Genomic DNA, 26,839 nt, shown 5'->3' with positions numbered 1-26,839 from the left:
CTGACATTCTGAAGACCTGTTCATTCCTAGATGTTCTAAGAGCTGAGCTCAGTCCAGCAAAATGCCTCTTCAAATCAATGTTTTAACAACTCTTTCTTGTATTTCACCATTAGGCAAAGTTTGCTTCACTACCACCAGATATTTCAGACTGCCTGCGGGCTGATCCTCGAATTTCAGCAAACATCAGCCAGATGTGTTCAAACTATAAAACAAAGTTAAACATCAACTATGATTTTCTTTATCCTCCGAGTAAGTGCATCTTTAATTTGGTAGAGGAAACTGAGCATTGGAATGCAAAATAATCTCAGTTAAAGCAGATTGGTTACTGATATCACCACATTACATTCAAAGTGGGTCGATTTGTTGATCACTTTATCGAATTGTAACTCACTGGAAAACCCACCCACTCAGAGCAGTCCAATTAAAAATGACAGCTGGAATTGGGAATTGAAATCCAGTCTCCTACTTGAGCCATAATTGTGCTAAACTTAGACTGAGTATAGTGATCAACAGCCAGAACTGATGCCAAACTTCAGTTTGCTCAATGTTTGCTGGCCGGAGATGAACCCTTCAGTTGCATTGTCCAAAACTTGAAATACAAACCTATTTTTTTTGCCATATGCTTTCATTGTTTTTTCTGGAAAGGATTCATATTCATGGTACAAGTTTCTATCTTATTAATCGTAAATAATGGTCTTTTTCCAGATCTGAATAAAACAGGAACTGACCAATTTGATGCATTAATTACGAGCAACATTGTGCCTATGTATCAGGATTTCAAAAGTAAGTGAGATTAATACATAAGTAATTATTTATTGTATAATTTGTCTCTGAATTAAATGAATAAATGCTTCAAGTATAAAAAGTCTGCTGTTGTGATTTCTGCACTCATAAAAATTGAATTGTGCAATAATTTTAATCAAGCAATGTAGGCAATTGAACAAAGTGGAAATTTAACGCTAAAAGTGAATTATTGGATAGTTTGAAATAAGCAACTGATTTAAGCACAATGGGCTGGATTCGCCGATTCTGAGATGAAGTGCTGATGCCGGCGTGGGAACGGTGGTCTTTTATGACCGACAAAACAGTGCAAAATGGCCACCGATCCCCCGTCTAGTGGGGGGCTGGCAGACACACAGCGTCGAGCACCCAGCTCTAGCTGCCGATACAGCCGGAGAATTGCTGGGTCCGTGGCCGCGCATGCGCATGGCGACGGTCTGCAGCGGCTGCCCCGTGCAACATGGTGCCAGCCGCGCATGGACCCGGCTTGCCAAAATAGTGTCCCCCTTCGGCCAGGCGTGCCAACCCAGACCACCCACCATCAGTGCCCCCAGCCCCTGCCAAAGCCCCGCTGCCCATGGATCAGCTCTCCCCCGACTGTGGCGGCGCTGGACTCAGTCCGCAGCCGCCATGCAGAGTTCCCGACAAAAATAGCAAGAGAGACGCACGTCGTCGGGAATTCGGCCCATCGGGGGCAGAGCATAGGGTGAGGGCCTCAGGTAACGTCCTGAGGCCGTCCATACGGCGTGCGGCATACTCCTAGAGTACACCGTTTTGGAGGGGGCAGAGCATCACAAAAGCGGCATCACCTGCGATTTCGGCACAACATGGATTCTCCTCCCAATCGTGATTTCGGTGTCGGAGACTGGAGAATCCCGCCCCAGGTATTCACACTTTAATGGGGCATGGTAGCATAGTGGTTACCACAATTGCTTCACAGCTCCAGGGTCCCAGGTTTGATTCCCGGCTTGGGTCACTGTCTGTGCGGAGTCTGCATGTTCTCCCTGTGTCTGCGTGGGTTTTCTCCGGGTGCTCCGGTTTCCTCCCACAGTCCAAAGATGTGCAGGTGAGGGGGATTGACCATGATAAATTGCCGTTAGTGTTCAAAATTGCCCTTAGTGTTGGGTGGGGTTACGGGGATAGGGTGGAGGTGTGGGCTTGGGTAGGGTGCTCTTTCAAAGAGCTGGTGCAGACTCGATGGGCTGAATGGCCTCCTTCTGCACTGTAAATTCTATGAAATGTATAAGTACACATATATTAAGCATGCACATGTTATGATCAAGTTACCAATTTGGGTGCAATCTGGCTGAAAATGGCTCAGTTTTTCTGAGGTGAAACTCTCGGTAAGGTTTCCGCTCAATCGCTTACATAATTACAAACATAATACCTTCCATGCGGCAGCATAATCAAGCAGAGTAATAAAATGTAATTGTTTATATGTTTTTACATTGCGTAAAATATATTGCTTATTGTATTTAAGAATGGTTGCCTGGTGCATTTATATCACAGCTAAATATGGGTTTCTCAGAAAAAAATAAGCGTTTATAATCTTCTACTCGGGCAGTCCCTCAGCCTCAAGGGTGACCTGTTTCCCACCCCGGGAGGTGGGTTCTGCAGTGGCTGAATAGTCCGATCCTGGATCCGCAGACTCTGCCACAGGTTTGGCAGGTGGTGTTTGATGAGGTGGGTGAGTGGGACGCTCTGGATTCTGCGCTCTCCTTCTGCTATCTACGCATGGCCTCCGCCTGCTTCACCCTTTGACACTCGAGGTGATTTAAAAAAAAATCTTTATTAGTGTCACAAGTAGGCTTACATTAACACTGCAATGAAGTTACTGTGAAAAGCCCCTAGTCGACTTCTGGTGGCGGCCAAGGAGTGAGTGGCCTCACATTTGGCAGCTCCCGCTCGAGGTGTTTTTTCCGGTCCTTTTCCCAGTTGCTGAGCGGGTGTTTTGCAGGAAAAGGCTGCAGAGATGGTGGAGGAAAGTTATACTCCACTGGTGAGGTCAGTGGATGGATCTGTGGATCAGGAGTGGGTCGAGAAGAAAGGAGCTGCAAGAGCAAGAAATTCTTCGTCTGACATAGGAAAAGATGGCGGAGAGCAAGGGGTCGGCCCCACCAGCCCAATGGTCGACAGAGCAGTTGGTGGTCTTTCAGAAAGAAAAGTTCAGTCAGCAGAGGAGGGAGGCTCAGGAGGACATAGCCAAGGGCGTAGACCCGCTGAAAGCCGGTATCGACCATGTGAATCTGAGGCGGGAGACCCAGAGTGGAAAACTGGGTTTGAATCCCACCATGGTGGAATTTAAATTCAATAAAACATCCGGAACTAAAAGTCTGATAATGACTGTGAATCGATTGTCATAAAAGCCCATCAAGTTCACTAATGTCCTTCAGGGAAGAAATTCTGCTGTCATTACCTGGTCTGGCCTACATGTGACTCCAGACCCACAGCAATGTGGTTGACACTTAACTGCCCCTTAAGGGCAATTAGGGATGGGTAATAAATGCTGGCACGGCCTGCGATGCCGCATCCCATGAAATAATAAAAAGAAAGAGCATTAGGATTTAGAAAACGATTAGCATTTTTGTCGTGGAATGCAATAAAAATGCAAAGGACATTGATGGAAATAAAATTTTTAACAGCTTCTGTTGTTCACTACATTTCAAAATGACCAAGGATTATGTGGCTGGTTGCTTCACAGAGATATGGCATTATTTGCACAACGTTATGCTGCTGAGGGATGCCGCAAAGGCAAATGGCATCAATGTAATGAGTGGACCAGTGTTCGACTACAATTACGATGGACATTATGATACTCTGGAGCAAATTAAAAAGTAAGCAAAATACCTTTTATTTTGTAATAGTTTGCTGGAAAACTAAACTCTGCTTTCATCTGTCATTGGCTAAGAAAAGAGCAAAATTAAAATATGATGGAGAAAGACAATTTATAGTGAGATTTAACATGCTGAATGCGAGTCCTGATACTGCATATTCTTGCTCAGCATTACCATTGCAATGGAGAATTGCATTCAAACACAAAATATAATTTCATAGCCTGCCATAACCCCCACTCTACCACTACCATTAAGCCGGGGGACCAACCCTGGTTCGATGCAGGGTGACGCAGGGCACACCAGGAACAGCACCAGGCATAGCTAAAAATGAAGTGGCAAACTGGAGAGGTTAGAACACAATACTATTTTCATGACAAACAGCGGAGGCAACATGCAATAGAGATAAGAGGTCCGAGAACCAACAGATCGGAACGAAGCTCTGCAGTCCTGCTGCATCCAGTCATCAATGGTGGCAGGCAATAAAACAACCAACTGGGGGAACAGACTCCACAAATAACTCCATCCTCAATGGTAAGGTCATAAGGTACAGGAGCAGAATTAAACCATTTGGCTCATTGAGTCTGCTCCATCATTCGTTCATGGCTGATATGTTTCTCATCCCCATTCTCCTGCCTTCTCCCATAACTTCATAGCCCCTTATTAAGCAAGAACCTATCTATCTCTGTCTTAAGACACTCAGTGACGTGACGTCCACACCTTCTACCACAATGAGTTCCACAGATTCACCTGGCTGAAGAAATTCCTCCTCATCTCAGTTTTAAAGGATCGTCCCAACATTCTGAGGCTGTGTATTTGCCTTCCTAACTGAACCTGCATGTTAACCTTAAAAGAATCCTGAACTAGGACTCTTAAGTCCTTTTGTGCTTCAGTTTCCCGAAGCCTTTCCCCATTTAGAAAATATTCTATGCCTCTATTCTTCCTACCAACGTGCATAACCTCACACTTTTCTACAGTTATTTAATCTCCCACTTATCTGCCCACTCTTCTAGCCTGTCCAAATCCTTCTGCAGCTTCCCCGCTTCCTCAACATTACATATCTTTGTATCATCTGCAACCTTAGCAACAATGCCCTAAGTTCCTTCTTCCAGATCATTAATGTATATTGTAAATAGCTGTGATCCCAACCCAACACTGGCCCCTGCGGAACACCACGAGTCACCAACTGACATCCTGAAAAAGACCCCTTTATCCCCACTCTCTGCTTTCTGCCAGTCAGCCAATCCTCTACCCATGCCAGTACCTTGCCCCTAACACCATGGGCTCTTATCTTATTTATCAGCCTCCTGTACAGCACCTTGTCAGAGGCCTTCTGGAAATCCAAATAGAACATGTCCACTGGTTCTCCTTTGCCTAACTTCCTTGTTACCTCATCAAAGAATTCTAACAGATTTGTCAGGCCTGACCTCCCTTGATGAAACTGTGCTGACTCAGTCCTATTTTACCATGCACTTCCAAGTACACCGCAATCTCATCCTTAATAATGGACTCTAAAATCTTACCAATGACTGAAGTCAGGCTAATCAGCCTATAATTTCTCATTTTCTGCTTCCCTCCCTTCATATTCAGGGGTGTTACATTAGTCATTTTCCAGTTTTCTGGGACCCTCCCTGGCTCCAGCAATTCATGAACGATCACCACCATTGCCTCCACAATATCCTGAGTTGTCTCTTTGGAACCCTAGGGTGTAGTCCATCTGGTCTAGGTCATTTATCAACCTTCAGACATTTCAGCTTCCCCAGCACCTTTTCCTGAGGGGAGACCAGCACATCAGTACAAAAAAAGGCTGAAGCATTTGGAACCATATTCAGCCCAAAGTGCTGAGTGGAAGATCCATCTTGGCTCCTCCTGAGGTCCCCACCATCTCAATATTAGACTCCAGCCAATTCAGCATACTTCATGTGAAATTAAGAAATGGCTGAAGGCACTGAATGCTGTAAGGGCTATGGACACTGGCAACAATCTGGCAATAGTATTGAAGGCCTATGCTCCAAGATTAGCATGCCCCCAGCCAAGCTGTTCCAGTACAGCTACAACACTGGCATCCATCCAGCCATGTGGAAAGTTGTCCAGGTATAACCTGTTCATAAAAAGCAGAATTAATTGAATCTGGCCAATTTCCACTCCACTAGTCTACTCTCGATCATCATCAAAGTGATGGAATGGGATTTGCTCCTCAAAACCTGCTCACTGGTGCTCAGTTTGGGTTTTTGCCCATGTTGCTCAACTTTTGACCTCATTACAGTCTAGGTCCAAAGATGGACAAAAGAGCTGGACTCAAGGTGGAGTGACTGCCCTTAATGTCAAGATAGCATTTGACTGAGTGTGAAATTAATAAGCCCTAGCAAACCTCAGGCAATGGCAGTTAGGCCAAATAGTCTCCCCTAGTTGGAGTCATACCTAGCAGAAAGAAAGCTGATTGTGTTTTTTAGAAGTCAATCATCTCAATGCAAGTCATCGCTGCAGGAATTCCTCAGTGTATTGTCCTAGGCACAACCATTTTCAACTGTTCCATCAAGTAACTTCCTTCCATCGTGAGGTCAGAAGTGCAGATGTTTGCTGATAATTGTATAATGTGCAGCACCATTTGCGACTCCTCAGATACTGAAACAGTCTGCGTCCATAGACAGAAAGACAAGGACAATATTCAGACTTGGGCTGATAAGTGGCAAGTAACGTTGCCTGGAGCTTGTGTGGTGCAAAGGAACATCTCCAACAAGGGAGAATCTAACCGTCGCAATTTGACATTCAATGGCATTATCATTGCTGAATCCAAACTATCAACATCCTGGGCTTACCATTGACCAGAATCTGAGCTGGATTAGCCATCTCAATACAGTGGGTACAAGAGCAGGCCAGAGGTTGGGAATTCTGAGGTGAGTAACACACCTCCTGACTCCTCCCAAAGCTTGTCAACCATCTACAAGGCACAAGTTAGGATGTAATGGAATATTCTCCACTTGCCTGGATGAGTGCAGCTCCAACAACACTCAAGAAGGTCGACACCATCCAGGAGAAAGCAGCTTGTTTAATTGCTCCTCCTTCCACAAACATTCAAACCCTCCACTACCGATGAACAGTGGCAGCTGCATGTACCACCTACAAGATGCACTGCAGTAACTTACCAAGTTTCCTTAGACAACACCTTTGGGGGGGGGTCAGGAGGTGAGTTATTCACCATAGGATTCCTAGCCTTTGACCTTCCCTGGTAGCCACGGTATTAATGTGGCTAGTTCAGTTCAGTTTCTGATCAATGGTAACCCCCCAGGATGTTGAGGGGCGACCTGATAGAGGTATACAAAATTATGAGGGGCATAGACAGAGTGGATAGTCAGAGGCTTTTCCCCAGGGTAGAGGGGTCAATTACTAGGGGGCATAGGTTTAAGGTGAGAGGGGCAAGGTTTAGAGTAGATGTACGAGGCAAGTTTTTTACGCAGAGGGTAGTGGGTGCCTGGAACTCGCTACCGGAGGAGGTAGTGGAAGCAGGGACGATAGGGACATTTAAGGGGCATCTTGACAAATATATGAATAGGATGGGAATAGAAGGATACGGACCCAGGAAGTGTAGAAGATTGTAGTTTAGTCGGGCAGTATGGTCGGCACGGGCTTGGAGGGCCGAAGGGCCTGTTCCTGTGCTGTACATTTCTTTGTTCTTTGTTGTTCTTTGATGTTAATTGTGGGGGATTCAGCGATGGTAATGCCATAGAATGTCAAGGGGCGGTGGTTGGATCCTCTCATTGCCTGGCAATGACCATCTGGTTATGAATGTAACTTGCCACTTGTCAGCCCAGGCCTGGAAATTGTCCAGGTCTTGCTGCACTAGGACATAGACAACTTCATTATCTGAGGAGTCACAAATGGTACTGAACATCTGCAAACATCCCCACTTCTGACCTTATGATGGAAGGGATGTCACTGATGAAGCAGCTGAAGATGGTTGGGCCTAGGACCATCCTGACACATCCTGCAGTGATGTCCTGGAGCTCAGATGATTGACCTCCAACCACCATCTTTGTTTGTACCAGCTGAGAGTTTTCCCCGATTCCCACTGACTCCAGTTTATCTAGGGTTCCTTGATGTCATACTCGGTCAAATGCTGTCTTGATGTCAAGGGCAGTCACTCTCACCTCACCTCTGGCATTTAGCTCTTTTGTATATTTTTGAACCAAGGCTGTAATGAGGTCAGGAGCAGACTGATCCTGGCAAAACCCAAATTGAGCATCCATGAGCAAATTTTGCTGAGTAAGCGCCACTTGATTGCTTGTTGTCCAGGACAAAGCAGCCCACTTGATTGGCACCCCATCTGTCACCTTAAATATTCAGTCCCTCAACCGTTGATGCACAATGGCAGCAGTGTGTACCATTTACAAGATACACTGCAGCACCTCACTAATGCTCCTTCAACAGCACCTGCCAAACCTGCAAACTCTCCCATTTAGAAAGATAAGGGCAGCAGATACATGGGAACACCACCACCTGCTAGTTTCCCTCCAATCCACAAACCATCTGACTTGAAACTATATCGCCATCTCTTTCTTCAATGTCCCTGGCTGCAACACCCTTCTTAACAGCACTGTGGTGGTGCCTACACCACACGCACTGCAATTGTTCAAGAAGGTGGCTCACCACCACCTTCTCAGGGGTACTTGTGAGGAAAAAACTTTTTCACACAATGTGTGGTTCAGGTCTGGAATGCACTGTCTGGAAGTGTGGTGGAGGCAAGTTCAAATGAGGCATTCACCAGGCCATTGGATGATTATTTGAATAAGACCATAAGACATAGGAGCAGAATTAGGCCACTTGGCCCATTGAGTCTGCTCCCCCATTCAATCATGGCTGATATTTTCTCATCCCCTCCTGCCTTCTCCCCATAACCCCTGATCCCCTTATTAATCAAGAACCTATCTATCTCTGTCTTAAAGACACTCAGTGAATTGGCTTACACAGCCTTCTGCGGCAAAAAGTTCCACAGATTCACCACCCTCTGGCTGAAGAAATTTCTCCTCATCTCTGTTTTAAAGGATCGTCCCTTTAGTCTGAGATGGTGTCCTCTGGTTCTAGTTTTTCCTACAAGTGGAAACATCCCCTCCACATCCACTCTATCCAGGTCTTGCAGTATCTTGTACGTTTCAATAAAATCCCCCCTCATCCTTCTAAACTCCAACGAGTAAAGACCCAGAGTCCTCAAACATTTCTCATACGACAAGTTCTTCATTCCAAGGATCATTCTTGTGAACCTCCTCTGGACCCTTTCCAAGGCCAGCACATCCTCCTTAGATACGAGGCCCAAAACTGCTCACAATACTCCAAATGGGGTCTGACCAGAGCCTTATACAGCCTCAGAAGTACATCCCTGGTCTTGTATTCTAGCCCTCTTGACATGAATGCTAACATTGCATTTGCCTTCTTAACTGCTGACTGAACCTGCACATTAACCTTAAGAGAATCATGAACAAGGACTCCCAAGTTGCTTTGTGCTTCTGCTTTCCGAAGCATTTCCCCATTTAGAAAATAGTCTATGCCTAAATTCCTCCTTCCAAAGTGCATAACCTCACACTTTTCCACATTGTATTTCATTTGCCACTTCATTGCCCACTCTCCTAGCTTGTCCAAGTCCTTCTGCAGTCCCCTTGCTTCCTCAATACTACCTGTCTCTCTACAGATCTTTGTATCATCTGCAAACGTAGCAGCAGTGCCTTCAGTACCTTCTTCCAGATCATTAATGTAGAAACAATATGAAGGGTTACGGAAAAAAGGCAGGGAGTGGCACTCAGCCATAATGCTCATTGGCAAAATGGTGAAGACACAATCGACCAAAGGGCCTCTTTCAGCGCCGTAACAATTCTGCGATTATGGATGGGTAAGGCAGCGATGTCCGCATCTCAAAAGAATAAAAGATAACATTGGGCGTCATTCTCCGACCCCCCGCCGGGTCGGAGAATGGCCGTTGGCCGCCGTGAATCTCCGGGAGCGGAGACTTCGGCGGGGGCGGGAATCCGGCCGCGCCGGTTGGCGGGACCCCCCGCTGGATTCTCCGGCCCGGATGGGCCGAAGTCCCGCCCAGGAATTGCCTGTCCCGCCGACGTAAATCAAACCTGGTATTTACCGGCGGGACCAGGCGGCGTGGGCGGGCTCCGGGGTCCTGGGGGGGGGGGGGGGGGGGGCGCGGGGCGATCTGACCCTGGGGGGTGCCCCCACGGTGGCCTGGCCCGCGATCGGGGCCCACCGATTCGCGGGCGGGCCTGTGCCGTGGGGGCACTCTTTCCCTTCCGCCTCCGCTACGGCCTCCACCATGGCGGAGGCAGAAGAGACTCTCCCCACTGCGCATGCGCGGGAAACTGACAGCGGCCGCTGACGCTCCCGCGCATGCGCTGGGAAACTGACAGCGGCCACTGACGCTCCCGCGCGTGCACCGCATTTCCGCGCCAGCTGGCGGGGCAACAAACGCCATTTCCGCCAACTGGCGGGGCGGAAATCCCTCTGGCGTCGGCCTAGCCCCTCAATGTTGGGGCTAGGCCGCCAAAGATGCGGAGACTTCCGCACCTTTGGGCCGGCGCGATGCCCGTCTGATTGGCGCCGGCTTTGGCGCCAGTCGGCGGGCATCCCGCCGTTGGGGGAGAATTTCGCCCATTATCTCCCATTTATTTAACAGTGCAGGAATAAGTTAAAGTTAGCTGCTATGATGTATTTTTCAATCTTTATTTTGTGTAACTAAGTGCAATTCAGTCCAGAATAACTATTAGTCACTTCAGTGACTACAAGGTTTCCACAGTGAAACATGGAAAGTATGAGCCAAGGCTCACCTCATCCGAGTCAGACGTTGTGGGTTCCAGAGATTTGAGTAAAAAACTAAAATGTCAGTACTGAGGGATTGCTGTCTTTTGGAAAAAAATCTTCAACGGAAGCTCCACCAGCTCTCTCAGGTGGAGGTAAAAGACTGGGTGACAGTGTTGATATGAAAAACAGGGGGAGTTATCCTCTGTGTTTCGACCAACATCTATCACGCAATCAACATCCCAAAAACAGATTATCACATCATTGTCACATTGCTGTTTGTGGGACCTCACAAATTTGTTTCTGTTTCCTTAACTACAATAGTGACTTCAAAGGTACTTCACTGGCTGTTAAGTGCTTTGGACATTGCAAAAGGCATTTTATAAATACAAGTCACTTTTTTTCTGATTAAAAAATTTAAATTGAATTTCCATGTGTTTACCAACAATTTTACTGTGCTCTGGCATTACACAGTTGTCTAAGCAATTAATAATGACCTAATTCTACTTTTGATGCACATTTATTTTTTTAAAGAAAACTTTGTTTCGTAGGGAACCAAAAGCTGCTCTAGTAGATAATTAAAAATAGAAACCATGCTGACAGTAGGTTCGATACGTAAGGCTTCAATGTCAGAAAATATGGTTCAGATATTCAATTCATACCCTGCGGTCCTCCTTTCTAATTAACCTACCAAACAGAATCAAAAGACAAATGACAAAGAGAGAAAAGGAAAAATTGACAAAATGAAAATATTGGCTGCTTGGTTTCATCTTAGTGCCCACCGGCATACATCTCTTTTATGTTCTCTGGCCTTAGTAAAGAAGTTAAGTCTTGTAATCACACACAACGATGACCAAAATAAAGACTAGCTGGTCCATTGAGATTGTCTCACACAATCATAGTGCCCGGAGCATCATACTCACCAATGTCCCCATTCACCAGTAGCTATTTCCAGAAAAGCAAAAAAGGATCAACTTTCAGGAGAAAAGCTGGGGTTTCACTCTGACCCTCAAATGTAATCATAACAAGGACCAGAGGAGACCAAAGCGACCATAAAACAAGTCACCCAATATCACATCTACCTTTTCACACTGATTTCCACCATAACCAGGACCTTATCCAGCACCTTTCTGAATGCAAGCAGCAAATCCACACTTCTTGCTTGATCTGGTAACTTGCTTCAAAGTTCATTGAATTCTCATCCTTTTATTTTTTGAAAGAGATTTGCAAGCTTCTAGAGATTGTAAAATAGCTTTTGGGAGGATCTTAAATTGCTGAAATATCCTTTGGAAGTAATTTAAGGAACCCTCTTTCATGTACAGTCTTCATACGGATGATTTCTGTTTTCATCCAGTTTTGGAATGTTATTGGCCATCAATCACATTAAAATAAAGCTCTCTCCATAAAAGGCCTGGAACAAAAGTCTAAACCAGTAATTATAGATAAAGTAAGTCGATATTTCCAAGCAGGTTATTCAAGTCTCTGGCAGCAGCAAAAATGATTTCTTAGATTATGCCACAGTGATCAAAAACAATATCATTTCAAATCAGGAGGAAATTCTATGAGCCTGAAAATCCACAGTCCATTCATCCTGATAAATGTGGCTTGCTGGTGGCATCTAACCTTATCTCTGAAGTGTACAGGGTCAGGAAAAATATTTTGTCTTCCTAGGTGGGTCTTGCTCATTGGTGGTCTGGTGGACTGTTAACAAATGCTATAAATTGGGCCAAACTTAGAGTATCGTTACAAAATATTGAATTATTGCATATTTTGGAGAAATGCTGCAATTCTGTTCTTCCGTAACTTAGAATTTTTTTTGTACTTCATGATTAATGTTGACATTTCTTGAGTAACTTTGCATATTATTTCTCGAGGTACGTCAACGACACAAAGATTCCCATCCCAACTCACTACTATATAGTCCTTACCAGCTGTAATAATGGCACGCAGACTCCTCAGGATTGTGAAGGCTCACTGCATGCAAGGTCCTTCATTATACCACACAGGCAAGATAACAGCGAGAGCTGCCCAGTAAGTAAAACAGAAGCCTGGAAAGTGCACAAATATTGACTTTGTCTCTAACGCATGAAATCTATCATTACATGTATTCATTTATCTCTGGAATACTTTCATTGTCGGACGTATTGCCACATGAGGAAAAACTTTTCCTTGTAGTGAGTGGAACGCAGTCAGGGTTATCAACTCTGTGGGGAAAAAAAGGGACACTCCGACAGGTGTGGGTGATGCTGGCTAGGCCAGCATTCATGGAATTAATTTAAAAAAGGGGGGGGGGACATCATGCACAAATTTGTCATGGTTGGGGAAGCCCGAAAGAGTTGTCCAAAAATAAAACTATGCTTTTGCAACATTCCACATACAAAATACTTTACTTACCATCTGCCATTGCAAAACCATCTTCATGGTGCATGCTGTTGCCTCAAATATCCAAATTGTTCCACACACAAAAACGCACATCTCTGGCCCTCTCTGCACCGCACCCACACCCGCCCCCCCCGCCCCCTTTTCCCTCTGCTCACTCCACAGCCTTTCATATCAATCCCCTTCCTTGCTCACCCTGAGCTCCTCTCCCAAAGCATCCTCAACCCCACGCATTCAGAAAGCCTCTTCCCAAAGCCCCTCCCCCATTCAATCAGCAAACCCTCTTGCTCCAGCCCCCCCAATTGACTTTCCAGAACCTCACAACTTCCCAGACTACCCCAGGGCTGCTGGACACACACCACCTGGGCCTGCTAGACCCTCCCCTGGCCACAGGATCCCCCCCTCCCCTCAATTGGGCCTGCTGGACATCTACCGCATGTATGCTGGGCCATCTTCCCTTGGCTTGCTGGACTTCATCCCTTTCGGCTTGTTGGAATCCCTCCCCTGGGTCTGATGAACCTCTTCCCTGCCTTGGGCCCACATGACACCCTCCCCTGGAGCCTGCCGGACACCCCCATTGAGCTTCCCAAACCACCCCTCTACACTCCCCGGTTTGCCAGACCCCTGCTGGATCCCACCCGGGACTTGAAACTGCCGAGAGATGCCAGATACCACATGATGTGTTGGGTGTTCTGGATCACATACAGGTCACCAACACTTGAAGTAGTGCAACACTATTTTATCAAAAGGTTAACTATTTAAACATACTTGAACTGTGGGTAAATACGACATTAGCTTCAACTAAAGACCTGTGCCTTGTCTTAACCAGTTGATGCACTCAGCACATGGTGAATGTCTGTGTTGCAGGCTGTGAGCTCTGTGCTCCTAGCTAGCTGCTACTCGAATGAGCGGGAACTCTGATGCCCCCTGTCTTTATAGTGTGTGTGCTCTCACTGGTGATTGGCTGCGGTGTTGTGTATGATGATTGGTCCTACTGCATGTCCATCAATGTGTGTCTGCACCATGATATACTGGTGTATATTTTGACACCACACACCAATGCCCCTTGCCTTGGGGCTGTTAAACAATCTGGGACATATTATTGCTGTAGATTTTTGCAGAATAATCAGCAGTGATTTTACCCTATTCTATATTTACAAACAAATCAGTCTTATCAAAGCATGTGGACCTTGAACCATCCCAATTTTATAAAATCATAGAATTCCTACAGTGCAGAAGGAGGCCATTCGGTCTATCGAGTCTGCACCGACCTTCCGAAAGAGCACCCTACCTAGGCCCACTCCCCCATCCTATCCCCGTAATGCCACCTAACCTGCACATCTTTGGACTGTGGGAGGAAACTAGAGCGCCCGAAGGAAGCCCACGCAGACACAGGGAGAACGTGCAAACACCACACAGACAGTGTGGACAGTGCAACTTGCTTGTTCCCTGACTACAGCCCCTCCCCCAAATTATTCTTGATCTTGTTTTGGGCCTGTCGAAGACTATTCTAAGGATCCCCGAGGTCGCCTGGAACATCCCAAAAATTGTACTCCCCCACCCCAACCTCTCCAAAAACTGCTGCAAGAGTGGGGAGGTTTGTGGTGGAGCAGTATCAGCAGGCAGGGAAAGAGCCCCTCTCCTGATTGTGATCAGTAGTTTAAATGAGGTGGAAACACAACTGAATATGAAACATATTCTGATCCAGATTCTCAACCAGCATTCTTATCTGAAAATATTGCTCTTCAGTAACAATAATAATCGTTATTAGTGTCACAAGTAGGTTTACATTAACACTGCAATGAAGTTACTGTGGAAATCCCCTTGCCGCCACACTCTGGCGCCTGTTCGGGTACGCAGAGGGAGAATTCAGAATGTCCGATTCACATAACAAGCACGTCTTTGTCCAATCTACATTATTCCAAAAGTGTTTTCTCAGACGCCTTTTCGGGGTAGCACAGTGGCACAGCGGTTTGCACTGCTCCCTCACAGCATCAAGGACCCTGATTCAATTCCACCTTGGGTGTCTGTCTGTGTGGAGTTTGTACGTTCTCCCCATGTTTTCGTGGGTTTCCTCCAACAGTCTAAGGATGTGCAAGTTAGATGGATTAGCCAAGCTAAAATTGCCCCTTAGTGTCCAACAAAAAAGAAAGGTTAGGTGGGGTTATGGGGATAGGGCTGAGGTGTGGCCTGGATGGGGTGCTCCTTCGACAGGGTCGGTGCAGACTCAGCACTGTATAGACTCTGTGCCTCTATGAAGAGAGTGTTTCTTTAATTTTTTAATCCAGAGAATTTTTTGATTGGAAATTTTTTTGATTTTTCAAATTCAAATAGTAAACCAGCATTCGTTCAGGAGATTGCAGAGATATCAGAGATTTCCGTGAATGATACGGTGAGTTGGATCCTCCGCCGCCTGCTGCCGGTGGCAGAGTTTCCAATGCGGTGAAGAATCTAGCGTTGGCCAAAAAATGGAATCTGCGCCTGTTCTGATATTTCAGTCCCCCGCTGGCAACGGCACTGAAGTTCACACTCCACGCCAATTAACCGGATTCTCCAAGGCCACATGGATAGCCAGTCTTCTGGGCCACGAGTCATATGGATGAGAATTGGTGCAGGGTTTTCCCAGTGTGGCCCTGGCACGGTGGACCTTGTGATGGGCCAAGGGGGTAACTCTTGAAGGAAGTTGCCCCCAAAGTCCATTGGATAGCCACCCTCCTCTCCACAATGCAAATCCTGCCCACCCCATCTCCACCAGAGCCCCCCCACCACCACCACCAGAGCCACCCTCATAAGAGAGACCCTCACCAGAGACCCCCCCATTACAGGGACCCTCATCAGAACCCCCCCCCCCATAAGGCAGACCCCCACCAGAGATCCCCCAATACAGAAACACCACCATTAGCGAGACCCCCCCACCAGAAATTGCTTCATAAGAGAGACCCTCACCAGAACCCCCCCCCACATTAGTCCCTGGAAGACCCCCCCATAAGAAAGACTACTGCCTGGAAGTTCCCCATAAGAAAGATCCATGTCTGCAAGCACTCCATTACAGAGACCCCTGTCTGGAAGGCCCCCATTGCAGAGACCCCCTACCCGCAAGCGCCCCCCCCCCCCCGTTACAGAGACCCATGCCTGGAAGCCCCCCTTTACAGAGCCTCATGCCCGGAAGTTAAGGAGCAGTCCAGACAGGCAGTGAAAAGGATTATGCTTTAAAACTCACCTGGGCAATACAGCTGCTGGCTCAGGCAAAGGAAGCAGCACCTGTCAATTTGTGGAAAGAGAAAATTACATCAGCTGGGTTGCAAGGTTTTCATTCATGACTATGTGACATTGATTTTACTAGGCTGTGATTGACAGCTTCCACACAAACCGAGCTGTCTGGATTGTTTAATTTAATTTCCCTTCAGGTTTGAGTGGATTTCAAGTGGTCAGCCGTGAAACTAACTACAATGTTTATTAACAGCTCTTGGACCACCACATCAAAGACAGTTAAGTGCTCTGACTTCCTCTTTTTCTCTGCAGAAAGGACTTAATTGTCTTTGATGGCAGGTGTCTCTCTCATGTCTGGCAAATCTGTTAGACGTCTTACAACACCAGGTGAAAGTCCAACAGGTTTGTTTTGATTCACTAGCTTTCGGAGCACAGCTCCTTCCTCGTTCACCTGAGGAAGATGTGCTCCGAAAGCTAGTGATTCGAAACAAACCTGTTGGACTTTAACCTGGTGTTGTAAGACTTCTTACTGTGCTCACCCCAGTCCAACGCTGGCATCTCCACATCAAATCTGTTAGAGTTCTTTGAGGAGGTAACAAGGAAGTTAGACAAAGGAGAACCAGTGGACGTGATTTATTTAGATTTCCAGAAGGCCTTTGACAAAGTGCCACATAGGAGACTGTCAAATAATCTTAGACTAAAGGGACAATCCTTTAAAACAGAGATGAGGAGGAATTTCCTCAGCCAGTGGATGGTGAATCTGTGGAACATTTTGCTGCAGAAGGCTGTGAAGGCCAAATCACTGAATATCTTTAAGACAGAGATCAATAAGGGGCTCATGGCCTTATGGGGAGAGGGCAGGAGAATGGGGATGAGAAAAATATCAGCCATGATTGAATGGTGGAGCAGACTCGATCGGCTGAGTGGCCTAATTCTGCTCCCATATCTTATGTTCTTAAGGTCTAATGGAGGGGAGGTGGATTTCTGGTGTGGGTCTCTGTAATGGTGGTCTCTGGTGGGGGGTTTGTGGGTTTAGCAAGTAGCTCGTACTCAGCAAAAACCACAGGGAAGATAATCATTCCCACCCTGTAAGTCCCATGCGGGTTATGACTGTGGTGGGGGGGGGGGGGGGGGTGGTGGGGGGGGGACTTAGAATATCCTGTGGTGGGTGGGGCGGAATTGTGTTGTGGGAGGCCCAGCCTCTGCACTACACTATTGGGCTACAACTCAAAATGGCAGTCCGATATCAGGATTCACAAGGGAATCCCTTGCACTCCCTGCCATGCATAAATTTGCATGGCAAGGGATGGTGAATCGCCTCTGGATTTGAGCTCTCAGTGAGAGCGCAAATTGGAGACGATTCATCTCCGGCGGGAGAATTTAGACTTCCAAACGGAGAATTCCAGCGAGTATGTTTGGACCCTTGTGTCTGTGCCTGAGAGAGTTATCCAATTGGTCCAACTCTGCTGAACACGCCCCACAGCCCTGCAGATGTTTCCTTTACACTTGTTCATCCAATTGTCTTCTAAAAGTTATTATTGAATTTGTGTTCATCACAGTGGTTAACCATTAATTCAATGCTGAAAATTATTTCAGTGTCTTAAAAGAGCATCTGGAATTTCCACCAATGCTGTCAGGAAATATGCAGAATGAATGGAGAAATTCCACTTTCCTGTTCAAAATGCAAACAAATCTTTCGTTCTTTCCCTCTCAAAATCTTTTTCAGTTATCCATTTTACAAGTTACATTTATATACCATCTATGACATAGTAATACATCGCAAAGTGCTCCACAGGAATGTCATCAAAGCAAGAATTAACAGTAAGCTACGTAAGGTGGCCAAAAGCTTGGTTAGAAAAGTAGGTTTTAAGGAGTGTCTTAAAGAGGAAAGAGAGGTAAAAATTGAGGTTTCGGGAAGTAATTCCAGAGCTTCAGATCCTGTCAGTGAAGACATAGCCAACAGTGGAGTAATTAAAATCAGGTGTGCTCAATCAGCCAGAATTGAATGAGCACAGATATTTCTGAGCACAGATATTTCTGAGGGGTCTAGACTGAAGGAGATTACCGAGGGAATGGGGACAGAGATATGAAAGGATAGGAAATTTAATTTGAGGCATTTGTTAACCAGGAACCAATGTAGACCATAAGACCATAAGGTATAGGAGCAGAGTTAGGCTATTTGGCCCATCGAATCTGCTCCCTCATTGGATCATGACTGATATGTTCCTCATTCCATTTTTCCTGCTTTCTCCCTGATGTGCAATCAATATACTCGAGACAAAGGTATTCAGCACCTGAGGCTTTAATGCACTAGAACTGATCCCCAGCAGCTTCGTAACAGAAAGTGAAGGCTGCTGGGCCGGCACCATCTCTTATACCCCGCCTTCAGGGCGGAGCTACTTCACACAGCCAATGGTAGACTCCAGGGTCTCAACCAATGGCGTCGGCCTCTCAGGTACCGCAATACCTGGTATTACCACATTCACCCCCTGTTAAGAAGGAGTCTGGCGGGGGTGGGGGGGGGGGGGGTGGCCAGTGAAAAAAAATAGCCCTTCACATGGTAGGACCAGGTATTGAGGCACCGTACAATCGAGGATTCGATCAAAATGTTCATTTATTGTGAGAGTCAGGATGAAGCAATAAGTCGCTCTGGTGGCCTGATCGTCCTCCTGGAGCGTCGGAGCTTCGGCGGTGATTCTGGTGTAGGTCTCGGTGGTTGCGACTCCGGGAGCATCGTTTTGGCCTCCTCGGCAGCTTCGTCACCATTGGGCGGCGCTGTTGGGGCAGGCAGTTGGCCTGGGGGGGGGGACCTGTAGGGGGCGCCGATGAGTGGCCGGGCCAGGGCCGGAGTGGCGGGAGTACTGAGCCGTCCCACTGCTGCGGGGGTGGTGGAGGTGGGGGTAATGGGTCGGGAGCGCGTGGGGTTCTGGCGGGCGCTAGGTCCCGAAGGGAGACCGTGACTTGCCTGCTGTCAGGGAACACCACGTAGGCGTACTGCAGGTTAGCGTGCAGCAGTTGGACCCTCTCGACCAACGGGTCCGACTTGTGCACTCGCACGTGCTTCTGAAGCAGGATGGGTCCGGGTGTTGCTAGCCAGGTTGGGAGCGAGGTCCCGGAGGAGGACTTCCTGGGGAAGACAAGGAGACGCTCATGAGGTGTCTGATTTGTGGCTGTACAGAGCAGTGACCGGATGGCATGAAGGGCCACCGGGAGGACTTCTTGCCAGCGGGAGACTGGGAGATTCCTAGACCGGAGGGCCAGTAGGACAGTCTTCCAGATCGTTCCGTTCTCCCTCTCTACCTGCCTGTTTCCTCGGGGGTTGTAACTGGTCATCCTGCTCGAGGCGATGCCTTTGCTAAGCAGGAATTGACGCAGTTCGTCGCTCATAAAGGAGGACCCCCTATCGCTGTGTATGTACGCGGGGAACCCGAACAGTGTAAAGATACCCTGGAGGGTCATGATGACGGTGGTTGTGGTCATGTCTGGGCAGGGGATGGCGAAGGGGAACCGGGAGTACTCGCCAACCACGTTCAGGAAATACGTGTTGTGGTCAGTGGAGGAGAGGGGACCTTTGAAGTCCATGCTGAGGCGTTCAAAGCGACAGGAAGTTGTTATCAGGTGCACCCTCTCTGGCCGGTAGAAGTGCGGTTTGCACTCCGCGCAGATTTGGCAGTCCCTGGTGACTGTCCTGACCTCCTCGATGGAGTAGGGCACGTTGCGGGTCTTAACCAAGTGGAAGAAACGAGTGACTCCCGGGTGGCAGAGGTCCTCGTGGAGGGCGCGGAGACGGTCCACTTGTGCAGTGGCACAAGTGCCGCGGGATAGAGCATCAGGAGGCTCATTGAGCTACCCGGACGGTACAAGATCTCGTAGTTGTAGGTGGAGAGTTCTATCCTCCACCACAAGATCTTGTCGTTCTTAATCTTGCCCCGCTGAGCGTTATCGAACATGAAGTCTACCGACCATTGGTCTGTGAGCAGTGAACCTCCTGCCGGCCAGGTAATACCTCCAATGTCTCACAGCCTCTACTGTGGCCTGGGTCTCCTTTTCGACCGAGGAGTGGCGGATTTCGGAAGCATGTAGGGTACGGGAAAAGAAAGCCATGGGCCTGCCTGCTTGGTTGAGGGTGGCCGCCAGAGCTACGTCGGACGCATCGCTCTCGACCTGGAAGGGGAGGGACTCGTCGATAGCGCGCATCGCGGCCCTTGCAATGTCTGCTTTGATGCGGCTGAAAGCCTGGCGGGCCTCCGTCGACAGAGGGAAGGTCGTGGACTGGATTAAGCGTCGGGCTTTGTCTGCCTAGTTCAGGACCCACTGAGCGTAATAGCTGAAGAACCCGAGGCAGCATTTCAGGGCCTTGGGGCAGTGATGGAGGGGGAACTCCATAAGGGGGCGCATGCGTTCGGGGTCAGGGCCTGTAACTCCGTTCTGCACTACGTAGCCAAGGATGGCCAGGCGGTCGGTGCAGAACACGCACTTCTCCTTATTGTACGTGAGGTTAAGGCTTTATGCAGTCTGGAGGAATTTGCGGAGGTTGGCGTCGTGGTCCTGCTGATCATGGCCGCAGATGGTGATGTTATCCAGATACGGAAACGTTGCGCGTAAGCCGTACCGCTCAACCATTCGGTCCATCTCTCACTGGAAGACCGAGACCCCATTAGTGACACCGAATGCCTTAAGAATTGGTAGAGCCGCCCATCTGCTTCGAAGGCAGTGTACTTGCGGTCACTATTACGGAGGGGTAGCTGGTGGTAGGCGGACTTGAGGTCCACTGTGAAGAAGACCTTGTATTGTGCGATCCTGTTTACCAGGTCAGATATGTGGGGGAGAGGGTACGCATCCAGCTGCGTAAACCTGTTGATGGTCTGACTGTAGTCGATCACCATCCTATGTTTATCCCCGGTCTTTACCACCACGACTTGAGCTCTCCAGGGGCTGTTGCTAGCTTCGATGACTCCTTCCTTCAGCAGCCTTTGGACTTCTGACTTGATGAAGGTCCGGTCCTGGGCACTGTACCGTCTGCTCCTGGTGGTGACGGGTTTGCAATCCGGGGTGAGGTTTGCAAACAGGGAAGGCGGGTTGACCTTAAGGGTCGCGAGGCCGCAGAAAGTAAGGGGGGTATAGGGCCGCCGAATTCAAAGGTCAGGCTTTGCAGGTGGCACTGGAAATCCAGCCCCAGGAGGGTAGCCGCGCAGAGTTACGGCAGGACATACAGGCGGAAATTATCGAATTTCCGACCTTGGACAGTGAGGTTCGCCAGGCAGTACCCCTTTATTTCCACCGAATGTGACCCGGAGGCCAGGGAGATTCTTTGGCTTACAGGGTGGGTCACGAGTGAACAGCGCCTTACCGTGTCAGGGTGGACAAAGCTTTCAGTGCTCCCGGAGTCAATCAAGCAGGGCGTCTTGTGGCCGTTGACGAGGACCGTTGTTGTAGACTTCGCGAGTTTCCGGGGGCGACTTTGGTCCAACGTCACCGATGCCAGATGAAGCAGCTGCGAGCTCTGGTCGGGCAGCGTGTAGTCAGCCGAGCTGGGGGCCTGGGGCCCCATCCAAGAAGGCGTCACCCACGGGTCGCATCTGCTGTCCGGGGAACCCCAAGATGGCGGCGGGATGGACAAAATGGCGGCGCGGTGTTCGGGGCGCAAAATGGCCGCGCCCTTGGGTCGCACATGGCCCTAGGGAAGGAGCGCTGGTCGGTCGGGGCCTGGGGGGGGTTTTGCCGCGGCGGTCTGGAGCCACCGGAGAGCGCGGCGACGGCGCGGGCCTGACAGACTTGGCCCTTCTTGCCGCACCCTTTGCAGGTGGCGGTGCGGGCCGGGCAGTGCGCGCGCGGATGACCTGCCTACCCGCAGAAAAAGCAGCGGGCTCCGACGGCGTTAGCGAGCCGTCCGGTAGCGCAGGCCAGCGGGGTCAGGGGGAAGACCTGGGGTGCTGCCGCAGTGGGGTGCCATGCGGGCCAGGGGGCGGACGCGCAGTCGGGAGCGTAGGCTTGCGCGTTTTGGTATGCGATGTCCATGGACCCAGCCAGGGCCCGTGCCTCTCTGGGCCCAAGTGTGTCCTTCTCCAGGAGCCTCCTGCGGATATCAGATGAGCTCATACCTGCCACGAAAGCATCTCTTATTAAAAGTTCAGTGTGCTCGCTCCCCGAAACTGGTGGGCAGCCACAGCTTTGGCCCAGCACCAGTAGCGCCCGGTAAAAGTCTTCCAGTGATTCCCCGGGGCTTTGCCGCCTCATAGCGAGCAGATGGCGAGCGTAGACCTGGTTAACAGGGCGGATGTAATGTCCTTCCAGTAGTAGGATGGCGGTATCGTAGTTCGCCGCCTCCTCGATAAGGGGATAGATCCCAGGGCTGACCCTTGATCGCAGGAGATGCATTTTCTGGCCTTCAGTGGGCTCTCCTTCGGCCTCTCCAGGTAACCCTTAAAACACGCCAGCCAGTGTTTAAATATAGCGGCCAAGTTTTCCACATGGGGGCTGAGTTGGAGGCACTCCGGCTTGGTACGGAGATCCATCCTTCCGGCTTAGTTGTAGTGCATTAAATTGATGTGCAATCAATATACTCGAGACAAAGGTATTCAGTAACTGAGGCTTTAATGCACTAGAACTGATCCCCAGCAGCTTCGTTACAGATGTGAAGGCTGCTGGGACGGCACCATCTCTTATACCCTGCCTTCAGGGCGGAGCTACTTCACACAGCCAATGGTAGACTCCAGGGTCTCAACCAATGGCGTTGGCCTCTCAGGTACCGCAATACCTGGTATTACCACACTCCCCAAAGCCCCTGATCCCATTATTAATCAAGAAATCCCCTTATTAATCACGGACACCAGATTTGTGCTTGAGGTGCTGTTACCCACAGGGCTACAGACCAAGAGCTGCATGTTTCCCCAAATAAGGGGACCAAACGTGTGCACAATACTCCAGGTGCAGTCTCACCAATGCCTTGCAGAATTGCACAACACTTCCTTATCTTTATATGCTATTCCTTTAGCTATAAATGCCAACATTCCATTCACTTTCTTTATTGTAATGCAGAGCAAAGAGCATGAGGTGATGGGTGAACAAGGCATAATGTGAGTTAGGACACGGACAGCAGAGTTGTGGATGATCCAGGAGGGCAGAAAGTGGATGGCCTTCTAGGAGTGTGCTGAAATAGTTAAATCAAGAGGTAACAAAGTCATGGATGATTTCAGCAGCAGTTGAGCTAAGCAGGGGAGTGTTGGATGACATTACAGAGGTGGAAATAGGCGGTCTTACTGCTGGCACAGATGTACATTTGGAAGCTCATCCTCAGGTCAAATATAGCACCAAGGTTGCAAAGAATCTGGTTAAGCCTCAGACAGTTGACAGGGAGTTTGTGGCTATAAAATGGAGTTTGTGCTGGCAATTGAAGACAATCTTCCCAATATTTAGTTGGAGGAAATTTCTGGTCATCCAGTACTGGATATACGACAAAAAGTACTGTAGCACAAGTGGTTAGCACTGTTGCTTCACAGCTCCAGGGTCCCAGGTTTGACTCCCGACTTGGGTCACTGTGTGTGCGGAGTCTGCACGTTCTCCCCGTGTCTGAGTGGGTTTCCTCCGGGTGCTCCGGTTTCCTCCCACAGTCCAAAGATATGCAGGTTAGATGAACTGGACAAGATAAATTGCCCTGAGTGTCCAAAATGGTTGGGTGGGGTTACGGGGTTACAGGAATAAGGTGAAGGCGTGGGCTTAAGTGGAGTGCTCTTTCCAAGGGCCGGTGCAGACTCGATGGACCCAATGGCCTCCTTCTGCAATGTAAATTCTATGAAGTCTTACAATTTAGAGACAGTGGATAAAATTTAATGCCCCTCTTGGAGACAGATTTGGGGAGAGGGGGAGCTGGGGTTGTGAGTGTGTGTTTGTGAGCTTGCGGCTGGCAAAACCCATTACCTGATCCCACTACCATTGGTACAGCAGACAGTGGATCCGCCACCTGAGGAGACCACCCATTGCCTGCGGCTTTCTGGGAGGTGTTCATTGAAAATGACTCTGTGCCTGATTGATGGAACTGACATCAGGACAAGAGAGGCCCCTCCCTTAGAACCCTATTCCATCCCACTGTTGCCAGATGCTTCATTGCCAGTCCTCTGTGTAGGCCCCAGTGCAATATCAGAAGCGACCACCCACTTCTGGTGGTGCTAGTCAGCCACACTGATGGAAACAACGTTGGCATCTCCACCATTATGATCTCCATAGCTCCAGACTACAACAATCACATGAAACTGCACTTTGTCACAGTGACTCGAACTTGAACAGCGAGTGAACTATAACACACCACTTCCACTCGTTAAGGACAAGTATGTATTAAAACAATGTGAACCATTTGAACTGTTTAAAGAAGTTTCTCAATGTTATCTAACAACATGGAAGGTTTTTGGTAAGAATGTTAATAATCTTAAATAGGACAAAGACAAACTTATCACTCAGTAGATAATGAATCTCTTATTCATTGGCAGAATGGCAAAGAGGAATCCCAGTGGGTTGAAGAGCGGATCTGGGCTCACACAGCACGAGTGAGGGACGTGGAGCTGATCACAGGACTTAACTTTTATCAGGACAGAAAGCAGTCAGCTACTGAGATTTTACAGCTGAAAACATTTTTACCTGAATTTGTACCTAGTGTTTAATTATTAATCTTAAGAAACATTTTGCTCCTTTGGACCCTTTAATGTATGCCTTTGAAACTGATCTTGAGCAATGTTATATTTTTCTAATGACAAATTGATCGCTTGCTCTCTATGGATTGAGAATCACAGCATGAGAACAAATTTTGCAAAAAATAATAATCTGTTTTTTTGTAGAGTGTTGTCCCTGAGTCATGCCATCACAGGTTGCTGCTAATGTCACTAAATATTCGGCTGTTCAGGATGCGTTTTTCACTTCATGGTGACTATTCATAGATTTGGGGCAGAATTTTCCTGCCGCTCCCACCGGTGGGATCTTTCAGTCATGCCGAAGTGAACCCCTTATGGCAGGTTCCCCGGTGGTTGGGTGGGTGGGTGAGCCACGCAAAGCCCAGTGACTTTAGTGGGACAGGAGGATCCCACCAACAGCCAACGGCTTGTTGCAGAAAACCCGCTGTTGGGGTGGGGGTCCAGAAAACCCTGGCCTTAGTCTCCTGATCTTCCTAACAGAGTTTCCCAAAGATGGCTGAGATGGGTAAACCATTTTGGGGAGGCACCTTTAAATGAGATCCAGTATTCCCCACCCTCTGACTTCAAACGTTACACTGCAGAATGCTGTTTGAGTTTACCAAACCATAAAACCGTTATTTCTGGCTGTTGGTTTCCGGGATTGTGGGGTGAAATTGGATCCTGTCACACCAATTATGCAGGTGCATAACTGAAATAGGACCAGTTCCATAAGGCTGAACAAAATTTGAACTAAATGTGACACCACATGGTTCAGACAACATATAGGCACCCTAGACAAGAGCCTGAAACATTGCTTTGAAATCTTCTGAATTAAGAAATTACTGGAGGGCACCAATGGAAAAATAAGTTTCTGAATTTTAACTTAGTTTAATGTGGAGGCAGGAGAAACAAGCATGCTAATGGCTCCAGAACTAGGGGTTATGGTTTGCGGATAAGGGGTAAACCTTTTACGACTGAGGCAAGGAAACATTTCTTCACCCAGAGAGTGGTGAATCTGTGGAATTCGCTATCACAGAAAGTAGTTGAGGCCAAAACATTGTGTAATTTCAAGAAGGAATTAGATATAGCTCTTGGGGCAAAAGGGATCAAGGGATATGGGGGGAAGGCAGGATCAGGGTATTGAACTTGATTATCAGTCCATTTTTCTACCACCTTAAGTATATATCCACCTCCTCCATTGTGTATAATGCCTTAGTGTACACCATCTAGAGGAAAGTACTGCAGCAACTCACCAAACCTCTTTGGAAATCTCTCTCAAATCCATAACCTCCGCCACCAAAAAAGACAAGGCCATCAAGAGCATTGAATCATCATTTTAAAGTCATTACATCCTGAGTTGAACATATATTGCTCTTCACTCAGTGTCGCCAAGACAAATTTCTACTTAATTTACCTAACAGCACTGTGGAAGCACTTTCACTACACAGACTGCTGCGGTCCAATATTGCGACAAGGCAGCACATGTACACATCTGAAAAGGAATGCTACTTGTACCCCTGCATCTTGGGGCATTGCTACATACATGTTGGATTTACCAATTATTTGGGGTCCTTTAAGAAATCAACTAAACACATATTGGAAAATAAAATGATTCTTAGAAATATTGAGTTTGCAAAAGTATAATCAACTTATAAAAAAATGAGTGGACCTGTAAGGAACAATATGTAGGAACATTCAGAAGAATTGCAACATTCTACTAACACAGTAAGGCTAGAGATTAGTCATGACGCAAATGCTTAGACCGTGAGAGAGCACATGGGAAACTGTACTGTGTTAGTGAAATATTAATTATCTCGAGTAAGTGATTAATGATTAATTAACTAATCACCTGTGGAATGATCAACACCTTTCTGAACGAATAAGGAGTTCTCAGCTGAGAGCAAAAACCAATAAAAATGAGTACGGGATTAAACTAAAGATAAGCATTTTCTTAAGAATATGAACATATGATTAATTTCTCAGAAAAATTCTCGCCTTCCAGAATTCTTAAAGCATCGGTCAAAATTACTTTTATTTTTGAAGTATTTTCTGTATCCTTTTTCTTATGTTAATGTTTTAATGATTTTTTTGCTGTATTCTGACAGGTTTATGTATTATTTTGACCTAAGTTTTGATTCAGTTCTTATGTAAGTGTATTAAGTAAATTATTAGTAATAAAGTGTG

At 47.7% G+C, this 26,839-nt stretch overlaps 1 protein-coding gene across 1 annotated transcript in view; it reads left to right on the top strand.

The window, feature by feature from the left end:
* LOC140410712 (ectonucleotide pyrophosphatase/phosphodiesterase family member 3-like) overlaps positions 1-26,839 on the top strand; it is a 249,137-nt gene extending 222,298 nt beyond the window's left edge. The window contains exons 21-25 of the mRNA XM_072499153.1: positions 114-249; positions 706-783; positions 3,482-3,614; positions 12,281-12,437; positions 24,479-26,839. Coding sequence (XP_072355254.1) covers positions 114-249; positions 706-783; positions 3,482-3,614; positions 12,281-12,437; positions 24,479-24,649 — 675 coding nt within the window. The 3' untranslated portion in view covers positions 24,650-26,839. The remainder of the gene's footprint in view (positions 1-113; positions 250-705; positions 784-3,481; positions 3,615-12,280; positions 12,438-24,478) is intronic.

Source organism: Scyliorhinus torazame, chromosome 4, assembly GCF_047496885.1.
Source record: "Scyliorhinus torazame isolate Kashiwa2021f chromosome 4, sScyTor2.1, whole genome shotgun sequence".
Classification (NCBI taxonomy): domain Eukaryota; kingdom Metazoa; phylum Chordata; class Chondrichthyes; order Carcharhiniformes; family Scyliorhinidae; genus Scyliorhinus; species Scyliorhinus torazame.
This window is presented reverse-complemented; position numbering and strand designations above follow the sequence as displayed.